This window comes from Hirundo rustica, chromosome 3, assembly GCF_015227805.2.
Source record: "Hirundo rustica isolate bHirRus1 chromosome 3, bHirRus1.pri.v3, whole genome shotgun sequence".
NCBI classification, from domain to species: domain Eukaryota; kingdom Metazoa; phylum Chordata; class Aves; order Passeriformes; family Hirundinidae; genus Hirundo; species Hirundo rustica.
This window is the reverse complement of record NC_053452.1, coordinates 83,092,985-83,112,755: the sequence shown is the minus strand read 5'-3', so window position 1 is coordinate 83,112,755 and position 19,771 is coordinate 83,092,985. Positions and strand designations below refer to the sequence as shown.

The 19,771-nt window shown below is 35.8% G+C and overlaps 1 protein-coding gene across 6 annotated transcripts in view; it reads left to right on the top strand.

Moving 5' to 3' along the window:
- TTK (TTK protein kinase) overlaps nt 1–19,215 on the top strand; it is a 28,398-nt gene extending 9,183 nt beyond the window's left edge. For all 6 annotated transcript variants that reach the window (XM_040060341.1, XM_040060338.1, XM_040060342.2 and 3 more), the window contains 18 exons: nt 1,744–1,887; nt 4,985–5,093; nt 5,215–5,290; nt 5,373–5,470; nt 5,948–6,047; nt 6,761–6,884; nt 8,278–8,459; nt 8,581–8,717; nt 10,192–10,318; nt 11,400–11,492; nt 13,201–13,358; nt 13,442–13,593; nt 14,759–14,883; nt 15,200–15,280; nt 16,493–16,669; nt 16,997–17,087; nt 17,314–17,411; nt 18,507–19,215. In XM_040060341.1, coding sequence (XP_039916275.1) covers nt 1,744–1,887; nt 4,985–5,093; nt 5,215–5,290; nt 5,373–5,470; nt 5,948–6,047; nt 6,761–6,884; nt 8,278–8,459; nt 8,581–8,717; nt 10,192–10,318; nt 11,400–11,492; nt 13,201–13,358; nt 13,442–13,593; nt 14,759–14,883; nt 15,200–15,280; nt 16,493–16,669; nt 16,997–17,087; nt 17,314–17,411; nt 18,507–18,596 — 2,162 coding nt within the window. In that variant the 3' untranslated portion in view covers nt 18,597–19,215. The remainder of the gene's footprint in view (nt 1–1,743; nt 1,888–4,984; nt 5,094–5,214; nt 5,291–5,372; nt 5,471–5,947; nt 6,048–6,760; nt 6,885–8,277; nt 8,460–8,580; nt 8,718–10,191; nt 10,319–11,399; nt 11,493–13,200; nt 13,359–13,441; nt 13,594–14,758; nt 14,884–15,199; nt 15,281–16,492; nt 16,670–16,996; nt 17,088–17,313; nt 17,412–18,506) is intronic.
- Nucleotides 19,216–19,771: the final 556 nt, after the last annotated feature.

The following is a 19,771-nucleotide window of genomic DNA, read 5'->3' as shown; positions in this document are numbered from 1 at the left end:
CCTTCTCTTCTTTAGCTCAGTTTTGCTCAAGATAAAAGCTCAAGTTGAAATTGTGAAATTAGACTTGGCAAATTGATGTTGATTTCTTAATAATTTAATATTAGTGACCTGGAAATGGAGTGATACAATAAAGGTGCCATTGTTTTCTTTGTGGGTTGTGCTTTTTTTTAACTTAAATACTGACTACAATTTCATTTAAATACCTCAGATGAGGTCTTGTCTTTACTTGAGTGCCTTGGGTGGTATTCTTGAGGATGACTTGCTGTGAATTGGTCAGAACTCATGACCATAGATAAAACAACTCTACTCTTGACTATTTAAAATCTTATGACAATGTGATTGATTCAAGCTTCTGGTATGTGATGGAAACTCAGAAATAGTTCTGGCTTTATTTTGTGCCTTGCATCCTCATCTGTTAAGGGGGATGAAGCAGTCAATTTTTCACATACACGTTTGATGTCATGTTCTTTCTTACTCAATGAGAGACAATACTAGGAGGAATACTTTCGAGTAGTGCGTCTTGTTGAAGCAATGTGTGGTTACTAAATATAGCCAAAGGTAGAATCACAGAATGCTGGTTAAGGATTCTTAGGGACTAATGATTCATGAGAAAAACCAATATTTGACTATATGGTTAAAAACCAAATTCTAACAAACTAGCATGAAATTGTTGCTCATCTAATTTTGGTGCTTCCTTGCTTCAGTGTTTGACGTCATCCATTTAATATTCCTGAAATAGGTTACTTAAAGCTTAAGTTCCTGATACCTATACTGCACTTCCACCAGCCTGAACTACAGGCAGCAGTGATGTGCAGCATCATTTACAAGTGGAGTTTTGAGTGCAGGGGGCATGGTGCTCTTAAATATACTATAATGTATTATGAAAAATACTTAAGTATCTGCATATCTGGCATGAGTGTAAAAACAACGTGGTTTATGTTTTGCTGCTTTGCAATGGAGGAAGGACATTTGGGGTTTCAGGGGCATTGACAGCTGTAGTAAAACTTTGCATCATTTTGCCCATGTGATTTTTAAACCAAGTAAAGTATTGTGGTTATGGTACACTTTTTCCCTTATTTGACTTTTTAAATAGATGCCTGTGTACCTGTTTACATATGTAAATTGACTGCTTCAATGTGTTTAATTAACATACTTCCTTTCCCATCCCAGCTCTCTTCAAGTTCTTTTTATAGCATTTTTAGTAATGTCTAAAACCATAATGAAAAAATATCCTTGCTTTTCTCTCCTCTTTTCTTAACTGTAATGCTGTCCAGAGTAGTGATGTTTTATTTAACAACAGCTGGTTTTAAATTTGATTTCTTTTAAGTCCATTTAGGATGTTTTAGACTACATACATAATAAAACTTTTACCTGATCAGATCTAAATGGAAGTCCACAAAGGTCATATTTCCTTTGATACTATAGAAAATGTTGGATTTTCGAATGAATAGAATTTTCTTACAGTTCCTATAACACTAAAAAAAATACTGAGAATATGTATTTTGTGACTTGGTATTCAATTTAATGTGAAAAATTGACTTGTGATTTGCTTGTAACTATTTCCAGGCAGTTTCCTTAAATGGCAATGTAAGGGGAGGTGTCCCTGATGAACAATGGCTTCATAGAACTATGCAAAGTGCATAGAAGACAACAGGAATGTAACCATCTCGTTAAAAAGACCTTGGCCCAGTGTAATTGTTTTTTACTTCTGTGATTTCTAACTCTGCACTTCTTACCACTTAGAAAATGAGAAGAAGTGTAAGCAGATACTTCAGAAAGCTGTGGAGTGCTCTGCTGTTCCCATGGAATTGTTGGAAACTGCTCTGCAAAACTTACATTTGAAAAAAAAGCAATTACTTTCAGATGAGGAGAAGGAGAACTTTGCAGGTAATTGCAGTTTTATAAGATACTGCTTGTTTGTACATGTTGTGATTCTAGATTGGAAAAAAAATCACTAGTGTTTGTCCCTTCTAGATACAAACTGACTATTGCCCAATAAACACATATATTTGTCTGTACTGAGTCTTATTCCTTCAGTGCTTGTTTTCATTTTCTGTGCAGTGACTGTAGTTTGCAGTGGGATGGGTAGATTCTGTAATTCTGTAGAGGGTGTTCCTCTGTCATCAGGCATCCGCAGTGTGTAACAGACAGCTCTAAGTGTGAAGAGCTACTGTTGGTAGAGAAGAAACAGGGCTGAAATAAGCCTCCAAGCTACCCATATGTGTGTAGTTTAGTTGTGTATCTTGTGACAGACTGGGGAAGCTTTTACAGTCATTTCAGTGAAGTCAAGTCTAGGAAAAATAATCCGTTTCAACTGTATTTTGGACAAAACCCATATGTTTATCCGTACAAAACTGAAGTGCTTGGCCGTATCATAAATCCTAAGTGATCCTTATTGCTGGGTATATAACTTCAAAAAGGGAGCAGGTATTTCTTGAGGCTTTCAAGACATAGATTTGTTTGGAGTAGAATTAAGCAAAAAATATGGCTTGACTTCAGCACTGAAGTGTGTGTAGCTCTTTCAAGAGTGATGTCTAACACTTCCACATTTTTGCATTGTCTAAGGACAGAATTAATGTAAAATAGGTCTGATTTAGTTTCCTTAGGGATATATCTTCAGGAGTGGTGTTTGAGGTTTGCCTGGTACCTATTGAATCAACCTTTGAAACACTAGCAGGGGTGAACCCTTTTAATAGTATTCACCTATGGCATTATTTTTAATAAAGTCTCTTTTCTGTCTTGTTCAGTTTATTGTTAATTTGATATAGACATCATAAATGCCACTGCTGATGTACTGTGCCACAGGGAGGATGTCTTTAAGGTATATTTAAGATATTCCTTAAATTGAAGAATACCAAGAATATCCTTTGTGAATTGTACAATTTCTTGCTGACATTATTGACTTGCTGCTGCAGAGCTAAGGGAATACATGTGAGAATGCATGGCAAAACCCTGCCTGCCAGTTAGGAAGCAGTGAACTTTTGGAGCAAGAGTAGGCTCATTTATTTTTTCATGAGTTTGTAATTAGGTATTTGAGAAATGCTAACTATTTACTTAGTTATTTACCTTTTAAATTTTAATCTTTAAATAACACCAGACTTGAAATATCTCAAACTCTGGGATATACATGGCCTAAATCACTGAATTTGGCTTTAAGCAAATTTGTATGGTCCTCTGGAGCAACAGAGGCTATTTTAGTGTATTGGCAGTTATGTGTTTTCAGTTTTGTATTACCATTTGAAGAGCTGCTTTTGAAAGTTTATTTGAAAATATGAATGCTGTATATATAAATGCACTTAGTCACAGCTTCAAAAGATTATATAGAATGCTTTTGACAGTTATATGTAGTTAGTGTTGTGATGCAAATATAAACCCTGCATCAAGTCTAGAAACCCTTGGTTTAATTAGCTTTTCTTCTCTTTCATTCATGCACAGCAATCTAAAGTATTTGACATACCAGGTGCAGTCAAACGTTTAGTATTTAATATTAAAATGCAGAACTGTTTTGGGTGGAAGAGAGCCTTAGGTCATGGGGTCCAGCTGTGGTCAGGAGTATCATGAGAAGCAGATAGGCTGTCTTAGACTGTGAAGGAATGAAAGTATTTTAGATCACCAGCTGGATGGGAGAGTCCAGTGGCCAGCTTGGTGGTTAAAAAAAAAGGAAAATCTTTGTTTGGGAAAAAAGCATGGGATGCATTTGTGAGATGGTGATGATCCTAGATTGGTAATAAAACTACACTGTACATTGAGGCACTTGTCTTATTTACATGAGTGGTTTGGTCTATTGGAGTAAGTAGTTTATAAAGCAATAAGTACTAGAAATAACTAATACTGCACTGTTCATCTACCAGAAGTCTGACTTCTGGCTGAAAGTAGAAGAGGGATATGGGAGAATTTTTAAAAAAGTAAAATCCATTTGAATGAGCTAATATGAATTTAAAAATGTTAAGATAAGTGCTATATAAAAAAGTCCTTAAATTGTGCTTTTGTGGAAGGCTGTGGATAGCCATGAATTTTGTGGGTCAAGCAGATAATTTCCTATACTGATGGAACACAAGGCCTATGTGATGTAGAAGATCATATTATATAATAAGAGTTTTTGAATGATTTGGGCTAGAAGGAACATTGAAGATCATCTAGTTCCAATCCCCCCGCTATGGGACAAGAACACCTTCCACTAGACCAGGTTGCTCAAAGCACCATTCAGCCTGGCTTTGAACACTTCCTGTTGCCCTTGATTGTTTTTTTAAAATATGTTCTTTGATGTCTGTCTTTTTTAAAAAAATCTTGTAGCATTAAAGAGATTGCAATCAAAATAACCAGATATTAATTTAATTTTTTAAAAAAAGATTCCTCAGGAAAATGGCTGAGTTCGAGAGATTATTGTTTATCTGAAGGTGCTTAAAATAGCTTGTACTCCACATTGTTCCCTAAATGAAAAATTTAACTGTTGTAACACGAATGTGTGTTCATTAAGGTGTCGATACATTTTCATTAGTATATTCTGAGTTCTTGTGGTCTCTGTCTTTGAGAAATGACCTTCCCTTCACCTGTAGGGAAAAATAATGTGGAAGACAGTGTTGTTCTGAACTGTTTATTTGTGGGTTTGAGGTTCTAGAATGACTTTTCAAAAAACTTGATTTCGGGTTGTGTTTACCCTAAAGTACATCTGAAATATATACTTCCACAAAGTTTATTAAGTTGACTTGACATTTCATTTTAAGATTAATATACAACTTTATAAAACTTCATCTAAGTCTTCAATAATCAAGCAAGATTCTCTTCTGGATTAAGATTGGGCTGGTGAATGGGCTATTTTGCTATTTGTCTGCCTTGATACTCCCTGACCTTGCACAGTTTATATGACCACTCTCAAATTTGCTATCAATGAAATCAGCTGGTTTAATTTAACTCAATTAATTGCTTAGAATAATTTAGTTGAAATTATCTGATATCTGAATCATTCTAGCTATTTTCCCTTCAGTATCAAGCACACAGGAGTCTGGACTTCAGAATATAGGTGGAAATCACAGAAGTTTAAAAAAGAATGATTCTAGTGAAAATTCCTCTACTGTTACCAGATCTTTATTTAGGTAATGTCTTAATTTCTTATTTAATATCTTATAACTTCATTTAAACCAAAACTAAACACACACACACTACAGTGTTGTGTGTTTTGTGGATTTTTTTGTTTGAGTTTGTTTTTTCTTATAGGGAAGAGAAGTCACAGGAACTGGGTGCCCTAGTTAATTACCACAATCCATTGAGACCACTAAACAAATCTAGCCAGGTACAACATGTAACATTTTCTTTAAAATCTTAAACTCTTTATTCTGCTTTACACACCTGATAACTTTTGAATTTGCTCTAAGATTTGTCCATTTGGGAGGATTCCTGTCACCCTAGTAGCTGACGATGCTGATGACATGGAGGATTCAGATGTCCCACTCACGGCTAGTGTTATGAAGAGGTATGGTTATTGGGTTTACCTACAGCCCCACAGATTTTAACACTTTTCAATAGCATTTCTGTTGGATAGTGGAAATGTCAGATGTTAATGTTCCATTTGACCTGAAGGATAGAGAAAAATAGTCATTATAGTTACAGCAGGTACTGCAGTAACCTACTTCTGATCTTACTATGCAGATTCTTTGTATGAAGCATGTAAAGATGGAGAGAAGGCATGTTCTGGCTAATCAGTAAGCTCAAAACAAATGGAAATTAAAGTGGAAATAATTTAGCTCAAAATATATATAAGAGACAAGACAGTCTTGTAACTTTCAGAATATTTTTTAATTCTCATTTTGTAGGAGTTCTTTGCTTTTTTGTGTATTTGAAGCTTGTAGGCAAAAGTCTTCACACAACTTCTTTTTTCATCTCATTCACAAAAAAGGCCATTGCCACACTGTGTTGGCACGTGATGTAATTAAGAATGTTACTTCAACAGGCAAACGTCCAGCTCCAAACAAACAGCCTTTGTTGCACCTTTTCCACCATCAGAGCTGAAACCTTGTGGGCGTGATTCATACAGCCTGGGAGATTTGCAGGTAACTTAAATATTTTTTAAATACACAAAAGGAACTCTAGCTATCCTATGATATTAGTAAGGAAAATAACACCTTTTTCAATGCAAGAAAGAAATAATGTAGGGTTTCCCTCTAAGTGATTATTTGTGAATAGAAACATTCATTGTGGCTTTTAAACTTGAAAACTGTTATGCATTATAGGGCATTAAAAAAAGCTTTCTCTGCACAGTATATCTGATGGGAGCAATGGGAGTGGTGTTAGGAATGTCATTCATGAGGAGGGGATAAACAGATTTCAACTTGACTACAGGACGTCTTTCAAGCTGTAGTCATGAATTTTACCATGGGAAGTACCCTACTTAATGAAGTCCATTCAACTAAGGTATAGTGCTCTGTGGAGCTATAAACTACAGCTTTTGATAGATATTTGTTTTCATCAAAAAACAAATGTCTTGCTTTACTACGACTTACATTTTCATGTCCCCATGCCTTAAAAGAAAATTTCAGAATAGAAAGCATTTAGGCCTTTATAATAGAAACTGGATTATGGAAATACAAAATGTTGATGTATTTAAAATAAGCATCAGTAATACTTGTCTGTGTAACCTGCACAGTTCCCTGAAGCATGTTTGCTTTGCATTGCACCTGCCATTTAATTACCTTAAGGAAATGTCCTTTGGATACTACTCTTGAGTTTACCTTTGGTTCTTTAAGATGCTTTTTATGTTCTTTAGTCCTTACAAGAAAAAGCAGCTTTACAGTTGCAGATGTTGGATGAGGGCAGCTCAGAAACAGCTACCAATTCAACTGTAACTCTCAAAACCAAAGTGGATGCAAGTCTTGTGACAGAAAGAGAAGGTAACTATTAATGTCATATCTGAGTAGTTTGAAATAGAATAAGCATTGAAAATGTGCTGTTCTGTATAACTTAAAAATGCATTGCTAAACAAGATGCTTTTCAAAAAGCAGAAGTTACTGCATTATTAACTTTCAGAGACTTATGCTTACAGTTCTTTTAAAAACAGCCAGTTTTGGTGTATTTCAGAAATAAATACTTCATTAGATATCGGGTTATCAATACATGGACTTTGACTGTTGTGTGAAGTCAGCTAGATGAGGTCACGTTATGCTGTGTCTTTCTGGAAAATGTCGTAACCAACTTGGATTTATAGCAAGGATTTTAGGGCTAGTAAAATCTAGAAGGCTGCTAGTAATTTTTTACAGACTTCATGGAATATGGAACACGTACTAACCTCCTAGGCTACTTGCTACTTCAGTGTTTCATCAGAAAGCTGGTTCCCTGAGTGGCTCTCTCATCCTGCTAAAAATATTAGGTGAAAATGTCTAATATTGCAAGAGTGGGATTTAGGATTGTATAAGTACTTATGTATTACAGGAAAGAAACATTTCCGTTGAAAAATGGTGATTTTTCAACCTCAGTGTCCCCTCAGCCCTCCATTGAGCTTTTCCCACTGACTTGCATTTGGAACAGTTTGGGTTTCTGATAATACTTTCCTTGTTTTGCTTCATTCATGTTTCCACCTGAGATGCTAGTTGAGGTAGTTCAGTCCTTCAGCAGCTGAATTGCACTAAGCTGCTCAGCATGGGATGCTCCTTTCTAGAAATTCAAAAAGAAAACTCTTCAAGCTTGTGAAGGAACACTCTTAAGCTGTGCTGTTTGCAGCCTGCACTCACATCCCATTTCACTCTTGTACTATCTGTGCAAAAGCAACCAGGAGACAGGTTGCCAAGTCCCTTCAGGCCTCTGGCTTCAGTCATTACACTGAATTATAGGTTGCCAATTGTCACAGACAACAGGCTTCTAATTTGGAGTATGGTAATAAGCTTATCTTCAATGCTTTATAAACCTGCTCAATATCCCAGGATGTAGTACAGTTTATTAACTTACTCCTGTTGTGTGTTTTGGTGAAGGAAACAGTTGCATGTCTGTTACTGTTACAGTATTATTCTGAGATTTTGAAGAAAGTTGCCAGTTTACTACACTGAATTGAATATGGAGCCTGAGGATTTCATTAATTGTTTTTAAGGCCTAATTCCAGTAAATCATGGAGTGTTTGTTTAGTCTGATCTAGAAAATGAGGTAGAATTATTCTAGAAACTTTTCAAATGTTGAATATTGAATCATTTTAATGATCTGGGTGTTTTTTTCATTCTTGTTTGGTTGTTTTTTTTTTTCTTCCCTTTTTATTTGGTTTTGTTTGTTTGTTTTGGTTTGTGTTTTTTCCCGTAGAAAATAAAGTTCAGCATCTGGAGCTGAAGATACCAGAGCCCAGGAATCTGGAAAGTCAACAGCAACAATCTAGTTTTGGTGAAAGCTATAGAAAGCAATTGGAGCTGATTAAACTAAACTGTGTTAATGCCAGAAAAAAAATGCCAACTCAAGAAGTGTCACAGAAAAGCTGCTATGGAGAGGTAAAGTAACAAAAATATGTGCTACATGTGTGCTAGGAGCAGCCTTCTCATGTTGAACAAATTATTTCTATGTTCTCAATTGCAGCTCCTTGTATCATATATCTTGCTTTGCCCTTTGTAGGGAAAACAAACAAACCTTGAACAGTCTGGTCATCCTGTTTCAAGACGATTATCACCACCAGATGCTGGTTCTAAGAAAAGTGACCCATCACGCATTTATGGAACACCAAGTACCACATCTAATGATTATATGGCCTGGTAAGCCTACTATAACATGGTAGCTGATATCTGGAAAGACTTAAACAGATTTTTACAGGGTTTCTTAAATTTTTCTGTTTAGATAGCAAACATTCCAAGTGCTTCTGTAAAGTGCCTGATTTTGAGATTCAGATGGCATTTAAGGAACTTTGCTTTTTTGGGCAGCTTTTCAGTATTTGAATGTTTGCCATCAAATCAGTCAGTCCTTAGTAGAGCATTTACCTTTTTCCCTGATCCCTGCTACATGACACTTCCTTTTAGATAACTTTTTTAATGTGTCTGACAGGTTATCTAGGTTGATAAATATATATCAGTTTATTTCCCATGATGCAAGTGTATGAAGTTTTTTTAAAAGCACTTCAAGAAATCCAGAGGCTTGAAGAATTAAGCACTTATGTTAGGAAAATATAGCATTTGTTTATCTATATTACCTTAAATAAAGCATAAACCCCTATGCCTGTGTTGGCAAGTCTTTCTAATTATGATTGCTTATTATTTTCATAGGTCCTAGGATGAATCATACAGGTCAAGGTTATATGCAGAGTAAGCACGGTTCTGTTGGTAGGACCTCTGTCTCTATAGCTGTAGAATTCAGAATTTATGTAGGGCATGAGCTACATAATTTCATGAAGGAACTTGATAATAGTCCTTGACTAGATTCTCTTTGCTTAGTTTATATGTACGTGGTAAATATGCAGAATTGCTGTGTGTTTCTGTATTCAAAGAAAACCATGCTTTGGACTGGTTTTGTCTTTTTTTTTCTTCTGTGATTTTACTTTACCACTGAAATCTATCAATATATTAATCTCAAAAATCTACTCTTTAAATCTTAGTTATAAACATTCTTTTCCAGCTCTGGTCTTGGCATTAGATTCTGTAAATATAGTGGGGAAAAATAAAGTGTGTTCAGAAATATAACTAAATAGGTGGTAGACACACCAGGAGAACAAATAAAAAAACCAGGATTTTTTCATTCTTAAGTTTTCTTAAATCCATGATCTTTCTGCTCATACAGTGTAGCTAAAGCTCTCAAGGCAATAGTGAGGGTTTTTGAAGTTTGTGAAGGAACACTCTTAAGCTGTCTTAATATGCTTACTTTAAAACTAGATAATCTAAAAATTTTTTGAATAAATGACAATAAGCTGGAGAAGAGTAACTGGCTCAAACTCTTGAAAGTCAGCTCTTCTGGCTTTATACTTTCACTTTTCAGTTGCTGGGAAGTGCCAGCTATTGTCTGAAGATAGCAAATACTTTTAAAAACACAAACTCGCTAAGTATGTTATAGCTTCAGTGTATTTCTAAAAGGACTTCTAAATGAAGAAGTGGTCTTAATAATGATAACTTTTAAGGAGGCTTGGGCTCTTGCTAGTCAATAGGGTTTAACTTTCAAGGAACAGTGAAGATTTCCACTTTGTTGTTAAAATTACCTTAAGAAAATACAACTAATGCAGATATTGTTCACATTTTTTGTTAGTTTCAGCACACCAGTTGTAAAGGACAAGTTTCTACCAGGATGTCAAATTTCTACTCCCTACAGCCAGTTCCCTTATTATTTACCACATACTCCAGCAACTCCATTTCAAAATCAAGTTGGTTTGCAGGTAACAATTTTCTGTCATGTTTTTAGTACATATTTTCATTGGGAACTACTTTAGGTATGATAAATATATATATTTTTACTTTGAAGTTACTGTCCATCTTCCTGGGTGAATAATGGAAAGTAGTCTATTATGCCCAAAATAACTTTCTTCATATGTATGTCTGAATTTAGATGACATAAGTCAGACGTTGAAAAATCAGTTCAATTTTGTCAAAATGCTGGAGCCTTTATGTCTGCAACCTAAACCTTTTCAGATCCTACTTAATGACAGGGGAAAGAGTTGGAGCCTCTATTTCTGTCCTGCAGGGCTTTTAGAGTGGTACTACCCACTACATTACAGTACCAATAAAGAAAAGCAGTGTGTGTTGAAAACCACGAGTTTGAGGGAGGTAAAAGATTGCATTTCTCCTCCACCGTTGTTAGATTTCACAATTTTTGATACATTTATTGTGGGCTGACATAATGTGAAAATGGATTACCTTATATGTGTTGCACATTCAGGTAGGAACCTTCCCAGTTGTAGATAAAACTGGGGGATAGGTGTAGATAAAACTGGGGGATAGGTTTAAGCTTCCTACCAGATGATAAGTATAATAAATCAAACTTGAGGCCTTTCTATGGCTTGGTGTAGCAGATGCAATGTAGGCTGTTTCAATTTCACAGTATGGCAGTCTTCTAGCTAGTAATTAACTTCAAATAAAATGATAGATGATTTCAGTACAGCTCTTAAGTTTCATGCTGGGACTGAAAGTCTCTTGGATAATAGTTTCTGATGTTATATGTAAAGAGGGAGTTGTCCTAATGATCTGGGAAGCCATATTAAAGAACATCCTTCCCTTGATTTCCAGTATGAAGAGCATTGGCACCTTTTACCGAGAGTTCAATGATGTCACATGCCAAATTATAAACAGTATATGGGGATTTGGCTTTCATTTGAAGTTTCTTTATTGCTTCTAAACAAATTTCTTCTTCAGAAAGAGCGAGACAGCTTAAAATGTTTTAACTTAATAAAAAGCAGGGCTTTCTGAAGTTCTGTTGCATGTACCAATATTTATTTCTTAACCTTTTCTGTGTGTACACAGGTCCCAGCTTCTATACCTTCACATGAATGTCTTGTCATCAATGGAAGAGTTTATACAGTGTTAAAGCAAATAGGTAGTGGAGGCTCAAGTAAGGTAATGTGCTTCTTTATCCTTCTAGGCAGTCACTCATTTACACAGTAGTACTGTTGTTAATACACATTGAAATCATCTAATGATTGCCCAGTGTTAGCAAGTACATAATATTTGACCCAGGGAATCCAGAACTTGGCTGGTTTAGTGCTATGCTTAGACTCTTTGCTGTTGAAGATAATTTCTATGGTAGAATAAGCATTAAAATTCCTGGTAGAATCAGCACTTCTGTTAAGAGTTGTGCTGCATTGTGTACGTCCTAATGCGAGAGGCTGTTGTTTAAAGCAGTGTGATCACACTGTTGGGAAATGGGTGACTTGTGAAGTTGATTGAGAGCCTGAAGGAGGCAATCTTAACTACTGTAACTTGTGTGAGAAGTAAAGTTGTAGCTATGTCTTAAGTGGTAAGCAAGCTACTTTTTACATGGAAATTTGGGTTCATGGGAGCTTGGGAAACAGTATTGGTGGAATATCTTGGGATTGTTATAGCTCCTTACTTTCTTAACAGCATAAGCAGTTTATCTGGTTGTTGTGTGGGACTATGTCAAAGGTCTTACAGAATCCAGACAGATGACATCTGTCTCTTCCCTTGTCCACTGATGTAGTCCCTCCCTCACAGAAGGCCACTGGGTTGGTCAAACAGACTTGCACGTGCTGAAGCAGTGCTGACTCTCTCAAATCACCTCCCTGTTCTCCATGTGTTTTAGTATAGCTTCTAGGAGGATGTGTCCCAGGGATAGCTAATTTAACGGATTACTTAAAGAGGTCTTTCCCTTTGTGAATCCATGTTGACTGTGTCTGATCATTACATTTCAGTAGTACCCAGTAGGATATTCTCTGTAATTTTTCCAGCAACTGAGGTTTAGGCCCACAGGTTTGTAGTTTCCTGGGTCTTCCCTCACATCCTTCTTGTCAATTAGACTAATATTAGCCAGCTTCCAGTCAGCAGGGAACTCCAGAAAGAAGGGGTCCCTGTGTTGCCAGGGTATGATTGTAGAGTGAGGTAGGATGGCAGGGACCTCTGTGTGTCACTTTGTCATAGTCTGCTTAAAACAAGGCCAAAATAGACCACGTTACATGTGGGGGTTTGTGTTTAAATATCACAAAGGATGGAGATTTCATAGCCTATCTGGACAAGCAGTTTTCCTGTTGGACTATATGACAGTGAAAAAAACCAAAATATCCAATTGTAATTTTCCTTGTTGTTAGGTATGTCTGCTGCATCTCATACTTTGATGGTTCAAGAGGAGTCTGTCATATCTTCACTTTAAATAGCTGAAGACAGCAATAGGATTTTGTGCAGCCTTCTCATCTTAAGACTGAATGAGACTTTGTGCTCTCAACCTCTTCTAATGTGCCATGTGATCTAGCCTCCAAATGATTTTCCTGTGACAAAATGAATGTGTGAGGGCAGATCAAACCTGTATCTCTGGGAGTGTTATTTTGTAGTCTTTATCCTAGGAACACTGCAGACTCATGATGAACCTGGTGAAATATAATGCGGCACCAAGACAGCTTCTGGTAGAGGGCTGTTTCTGTTTTAGCTGGTGTCTTCTTTCTTGATTCTTTTTCATGCTGACTTGTATGAATTTCTTTGTATTGTTTCTTCCTTTTGAAAAGGTAGTCTTTGGTATTCTGGCTGAGTTGAGGTGAAGGACCCAAGCAAATCAGAATTGGGGTGAATGAAGTTATTAACTCATACTGTTTTGCAGGTGTTTCAAGTACTGAATGACAAGAAGCAGCTGTATGCTGTCAAATACGTGAATCTAGAGGAAGCTGATCAACAGACTGTTGAGAGCTATAAGAATGAAATTGCTCATTTGAGCAAACTGCAGCAACACAGTGATAAGATCATCCGCCTTTATGGCTAGTGAGTAAAGACTAACTTTATTTAATCAGTATTTCTCTATACAAAGATATTTCCTGCACTTTTAACACATATTTTATTTTTAGTGAAATTACTGATCAACACATCTACATGGTAATGGAGTGTGGAAATATTGATCTCAATAGCTGGCTTAAAAAGAAAAAAAAGATGGATCCACTGGAACGAAAGAGCTATTGGAAAAATATGCTGGAAGCTGTTCACACAATCCATGAATATGGTATTCTTAAATAATTCTAGGTATTTGTATAGGATATATGGCAGATAATATGGATCTGGTTTAATTTTGGAGGTGGTATTGTTTTTAGTGTTGGTGTAACGTAAAGCTGGGTATTTACTGTATTAAAAAAAAACAAACAGTGAAGCAAAGAAACAAGGTAAATCTTAATCCAGAGATAGACCTAGCTAACTCAAGAAGGAATCTCACAAATATCACTGTTTATGCAATGCTATTTTCTTTCAGCAGCCATAAAATATTTTCTGTTTTTTTACATTGTATACTCCCAATTCCACTTGTTCTGTTAGACTCAAATTTTAGCCACTCATTCTCTCCAGAAGTTGCTTTGACATTAATGACAGCTCTGCCATCTTTACTTTGACAGTGTTTTAGCCTTTTCCTGGAGTTCTTCAGGCCTTCCTCTCATATTTACCTATATACTTAAAGTGTATGCATTCTGTTTGTATAGCATAAACTAGAGGGCAGACTTGGATCTTTTCCTATGTAATAATGAAGTGAAGACTAGTACATATAGCAGAAAGCATCACCTATTTTCAGGACTAGAGCATTCAATAATATAACAAACAGCAAAACCTACTGAAAATCAGGGTACATACATACATGTGATGTTTTGAAAAAAAATACATTGATTTTTGTAAACTTTCAAGCTAGATTGGTTGATTATGTAGATAGTAACCAAAATTCATGTTAAATTGGGCAAGTAGAGTTTGTGAGAAATCAGTTGTGTATGCTCCTCAGTGAATGGTACCTTTACTGAGACTAAGCAATACAATTATTTATATACCTGCTTAGCTAATTAAAGAGAGAACTACAGGCATGGACAGGCCACTGAATTGCTCCAGAGCACCAGTTCAGTGTGGCCATGTGCACACAGAGCTGGAGGGTCTCTCCCAAAGTGAGACAAAACTGTGCAACTCAAATTGCTTGGAGCTGTTCTGGGGTACCTGCAGATTTGAATGAGTAGTAATTCTAACTCTGAACTCATACAAGTCTTAACTGTTGAGGAAAGAATGGAAGCACTTTTATGAAATCTGCCAAGACTCAGAAAAAGCCAATCTGCACTTTCTTTCTGTGCAGAGGTTATGGGAGTTGAGTAATGCTAAACCTTATCGTAGTAATATGGATTTACTTTAGACTCTCTTTACAGGCATTATTCACAGTGATCTGAAACCAGCAAACTTTCTGATAGTTGATGGAATGTTAAAACTAATCGACTTTGGCATTGCAAACCAAATGCAGCCAGATGTGACAAGTATCATTAAAGATTCTCAGGTGAAATACTTCTGGAAAATTCATGTCCATTTTTCTGTGAAGTGCTATAGTACCTGCTGATAACTTTGATTGTAATAACTTAGATTACTATTGAAATTTTATGCTGAATGGTTTTATATGTGTATATGAATATTCACATAGACTGTTTTTTACTTGTTTTTAATGAACAGAATAATAATAGCTTTCAGCCTTAATATAAGAAGATTTTCAAGATGCTTTTCAGTGTTTTGGGACAGAAATTTTAAAGTTTTTATTAACTGAATTAAATTTAATGCATGCTTTACTTAACAGGATATTTTTTCATGTTTATGGCTAGGCTGGCACAATGAATTATATGCCACCTGAAGCAATAGAAGATAGGTCTTCCTATGGGGAAAATGGCAAGTCTCGGTCTAAGGTAGTATGATCTTTTTCTTCCTATTCCCTTCATGTTGAGAAGGAAGTAATTCAATCATGTATATTCAGAATTGGGTTTTTTTTCAAAATCTTCCTGAAACTTGAACATAAGAAAATTTATTGTGCCATGATGATGGTGTGCAGAGTTGGAAGGTTAAGCCTAATCTCTACCTAAAAGCATTTGGCAGATGGTCTTTAGAAAAATGTAGAGCGCTCAATTAATGAGAAAAATTGAAAGTAAAACAGAGGCACAGGCTTGGGCATTTTAGGGCCACATGTGTGAGTTCAGTGTATCCTATTAATTTTTCTGTGCTACATAGTATTGTATATTGTAGAAAATTTTATAACATCACCAGGGCAATGGAATGTAAATGATGAGAAAAGTACTGAGGGGAGGCATTTTCACACTGGCAGTTCACACTTCAATGAGGGGTACATGGTTTGGTGAAAAAGTATTTAAAATCCAAATGTACTGGCATGTACATGAAGATTAACTTTTTAACAGTTGAATGAAAGTATTATTATGCAATGAAATACAATCTTGTCTTTCTAAATGGAGAATAAAATATAAGTGGATTTCTTGATAATTTTTTACCTTGTTTTGTAGTTTTAATTTAAAACTGCATGCAAAGTGCAGACTTGTTTAGCTCATCTAAGCAAAAATCTAACTGCTCTGCTGGGAGTCAGATTATCTGTCTGCATCTTTCTCCACTTCCCTCCTCTCCTCCATTCTGTGCTTCTTAAAGTGCTTCAACAGAAGTGGAAAGTTGTCCTGCAAGCAACAGCCTGGGTGTCATGGTTGAAATATGGTTCTGAATCCTTTAAACCCAGGGGGAACTGAATTGTGACTTTGCACTTTGGAGACATAGTTGTGATCTTTCACTCTTTCCTAGATTTAAATAATTTAGTATGCTTTTACTTGTATTTATTTTTAAATCTGAATCCTGCAGTTTGACTTGTTAAGGACTAACTTTAGTTTTAAGCTAGTTCTAAGTAAGTTGATTTTCAAAAATAGTTAATAAGAATAGTTTTCTTATGGAATATCAGTGAAGGAAGCCAGATCACTGTCTTAGTAGATAATGGCATGCTGCCTTGGTGATTTTGTGTAATAGTTAGAGATCTTTTATACAATGAAAACTGTACAATTACATGATAAAGTGACTGAAGGGCCAGTTTCATAAGTAGAGTAATCTTTATATTTTTCTTATATTAGATAAGTCCCAAAAGTGATGTGTGGTCACTGGGCTGCATTTTGTACTGTATGACATATGGAAGGACTCCATTTCAACATATAACAAGTCACATCAATAAAATGCATGCTATTGTTGATCCAAATTATGAAATAGGGTTCCCAGATATTGCTGAGAAGGATCTTCAAGATGTGCTCAAGGTAACTGTTCCCTTTGATTTAAATAATAGTGGTTTCTTTAAATAAAGCATATTTTCTAAAACTGAATGAATTGTGCTTGAGAGACTTTTTCCACAAATAGTTGCTGACTGCTACTTGTAGTAACAGGCCTTATTCCAAAAGTAGAATAAAGCTAGAGCTACTTCATATAGTTTCCATATTAAAGTCTCTTTTCAGCTCAGTACCAGCTAAGTAAATACTGAAAGCAATCTGACTTAAGTCCTTTGGTTGAACATCCAAAGTAAATACTGTTAATTCCTAGGACAATTCATAATTGATAGGCAAAACATTCTTCTTTCTCATTTGCAGCGCTGTTTAATTAGAAATCCTAAAGAAAGAATTTCTGTTTCGGAGTTGCTGGTACATCCCTATGTTCAAATTCAAAGTCATTGTCAAACAGGTAATTTATTTTAAATTACATTTTTATTAAATAGGATTTGTAACTATGCTTTAAAAAACGTTTTAGTCTTAGATATACTCTGAGCTTGTTGTCAATTTTGTTTGGTGCCTAAGTCTGCTTCAGAAAAGACTTCAATATTTTAATTCTTAAACCTCTTACCAACTGTTCTGGCAATTTTTATACTGCTAATGTATACAATTTCATCATAACTATAAATTAACTGCAGGTGTCCCAAATGCAAAAGGAACAACAGAGGAAATGAAACGTATCCTTGGCCAGCTTGTTGGCTTGAATTCTCCCAATTCTATTTCCAGAGCTGCGAGGGTAAGTAAATTCTTTTCTGTTTTGTACAGTAGTACATGCTCATGCAGACAAAGGTTAGGATGTTCGGTAGTGAAAGCTGAAACAATACATATATGAAATCTTTAACCATAAATGGAAAAACAGTGCATATCTTAGTGCTTTTATTTGCAAGGATGCAGAATCTCTCTACATTCTTCTGAATTGGAAGGGTTGAAAATGATGCCAGTTATCTTTACTTTTAGTTTTTTCTTTCCTTTCCATGTCCCAGTAGATCTGCTTTGCTTTTAAACTTCCCTTATTTGGGGGTCTTCTAATTTAAGAGCCCTCACTGTGGAGAAATTATCTAAATTGATCTGTTAAGTGTGCTCACTTTTGGACTGCAACGGTTCCTGCTTCCTGGAAGTTGCTGAACTGTTAATGCAGTGCTATGTGTAAATGAGTTCCTGTGTGTTACCACCTGAAAGAGAAGCTTGATGAATCTTCAACTCTCTTCTTCCTACCTGTGCCTCAGAAGAAGCAATGGTGGTAAACTATATATAAGACCTTGAGAAGACAAAGCTGCTTTCGTGGGGAGGGAAGCACATTCAGTGTATATTAAATCTAAAGGAATTTATGCTTACACTTCTAATTGCACTTGATCTATTTTAAATATGAGGATGACCAAGTAGATATTCTTCTAACAAAATGGTGGTCTGGCTGTTTGTGAGCATTTGAGTATCTCATGTAAAGCTTGCATGCTCTGAGTATACAAATAACTCTCCTTCCATGCTGGTGTTTCCATAGTGGAGATATTTAATAGAGTAAACTTGATTTTTAGATCTTGATTTTAGATTTCTGTAGCTCATTTGTTCTGTCCTGACTTGTGAAGCTCTGTGACTTTGCCCACACTGCTAAGTCAGTGTATGTATTGTCTTCTGGGCACAGCACTGCATTACAGCTGGTACAACTAAACTGTCTTAAGTGTTTTTATTTTTTGATTTGACAGAGTAGTTTTGGTATGGAATATTTCAGTATGTGATGATTTATTTCAAGTGGTAATGTTTGTTACATGGTTTGAATCCATGTACAGTACAGTACAACTGTGTTCACCTGAATACCATGTGTGTTAACTTTCAGACTTTATATGAACAGTGCAGCAGTGGTAAAACTCTTGATGTATCAGCGTTCACAAAAACTGGGAATCAAAACACATGGACAACAAAATGATGTACGACTGTTCAGGAGGCAACAGATGTCTGGTCTGTTCAAAATGTTTTGTGCTGCTAGCTTTTAAAAGGACACTCAGCATAAAGTTTGCATTTTTATATGTTCGTTGTGTTCTTCTGATAATGTTTGCAGGTCATTAAAAAGAATTGAATTGAATGCTTTTCACTGTGGGCTCTTTCACTCCTCGCATGCTGCTCGGGTTGAGCAGTGACAATGGCTACTTGGTGATTATGGTCTGTGTTACTTACAAAGCACTACAGTGTCTGGAGTACAAAAACTTGTATGAGAATCTTTTAAGATGAGCTTTTATGTGAAGCTAATATAAAAAAGTTCCCAAAAAATGCCAGTTGATGTATGTGAAAAACATGAAATACCTTTTGAAATATCTTTGAAGGCATGAACAGTGTTATGCTGTTCTGTCCTTTACTAACGAATACCTGGTGTCCAATTTTGACCATAACCAAGGAAATGAACACTGTATAAACCACCAGTTACAGTATTGGTAGATGCATGTGAATGTCACCCAGTTTTTGAGCTGTTCCTGTGGTTAAGTGTTATGATGGAATCATCAGCACTGTTGTCAACTTACATGAATAAAATGGCTCTTGTTGTATTAAAATGCTATTATAAGTGTAGTCTGCTTTTCCAATTTAAAAATAATACGAAATCCTTCAGGATTCACAATGGTAATAAATTACTAATCTGGATTTTTAAAAACGTTAATACTAAGCATTCTCTAAAATGCACCGAATGTAAGAGAAGTGGATTTTACATGGTTATTTGATTGGTGATTATTTAACTGAATTACATTTCTGGTGCAAATGTATGTTCATACATGCCCTTCCTTGTTTTGGGTTAGCTGTGATTCTCCACATTACACAGGGAGAGTGATCACGAGTGGGATGGGAACTATTCCTGATAGAGGAGGGCTGGAGCAGGGGCAGAGAATGTGTGCTCAGCCCAGTGTTGGAGCACACACAAGAACAAACCTGGAATGATAAACTTAAGGTGTTGATCTCACTGTCATTATATGAAACAGGGTGTGGAATCTCAATTAGTCATCTGTCAGGATGGGGGTAGTTGTCCCATATTTCTAGTGAAAAAGGTTTGTTCCCCATAATCGTCTTGTTCTTGCTAATTTTTTTAAAGACTTAGTGCTGCTGCAGAAGTTCAGT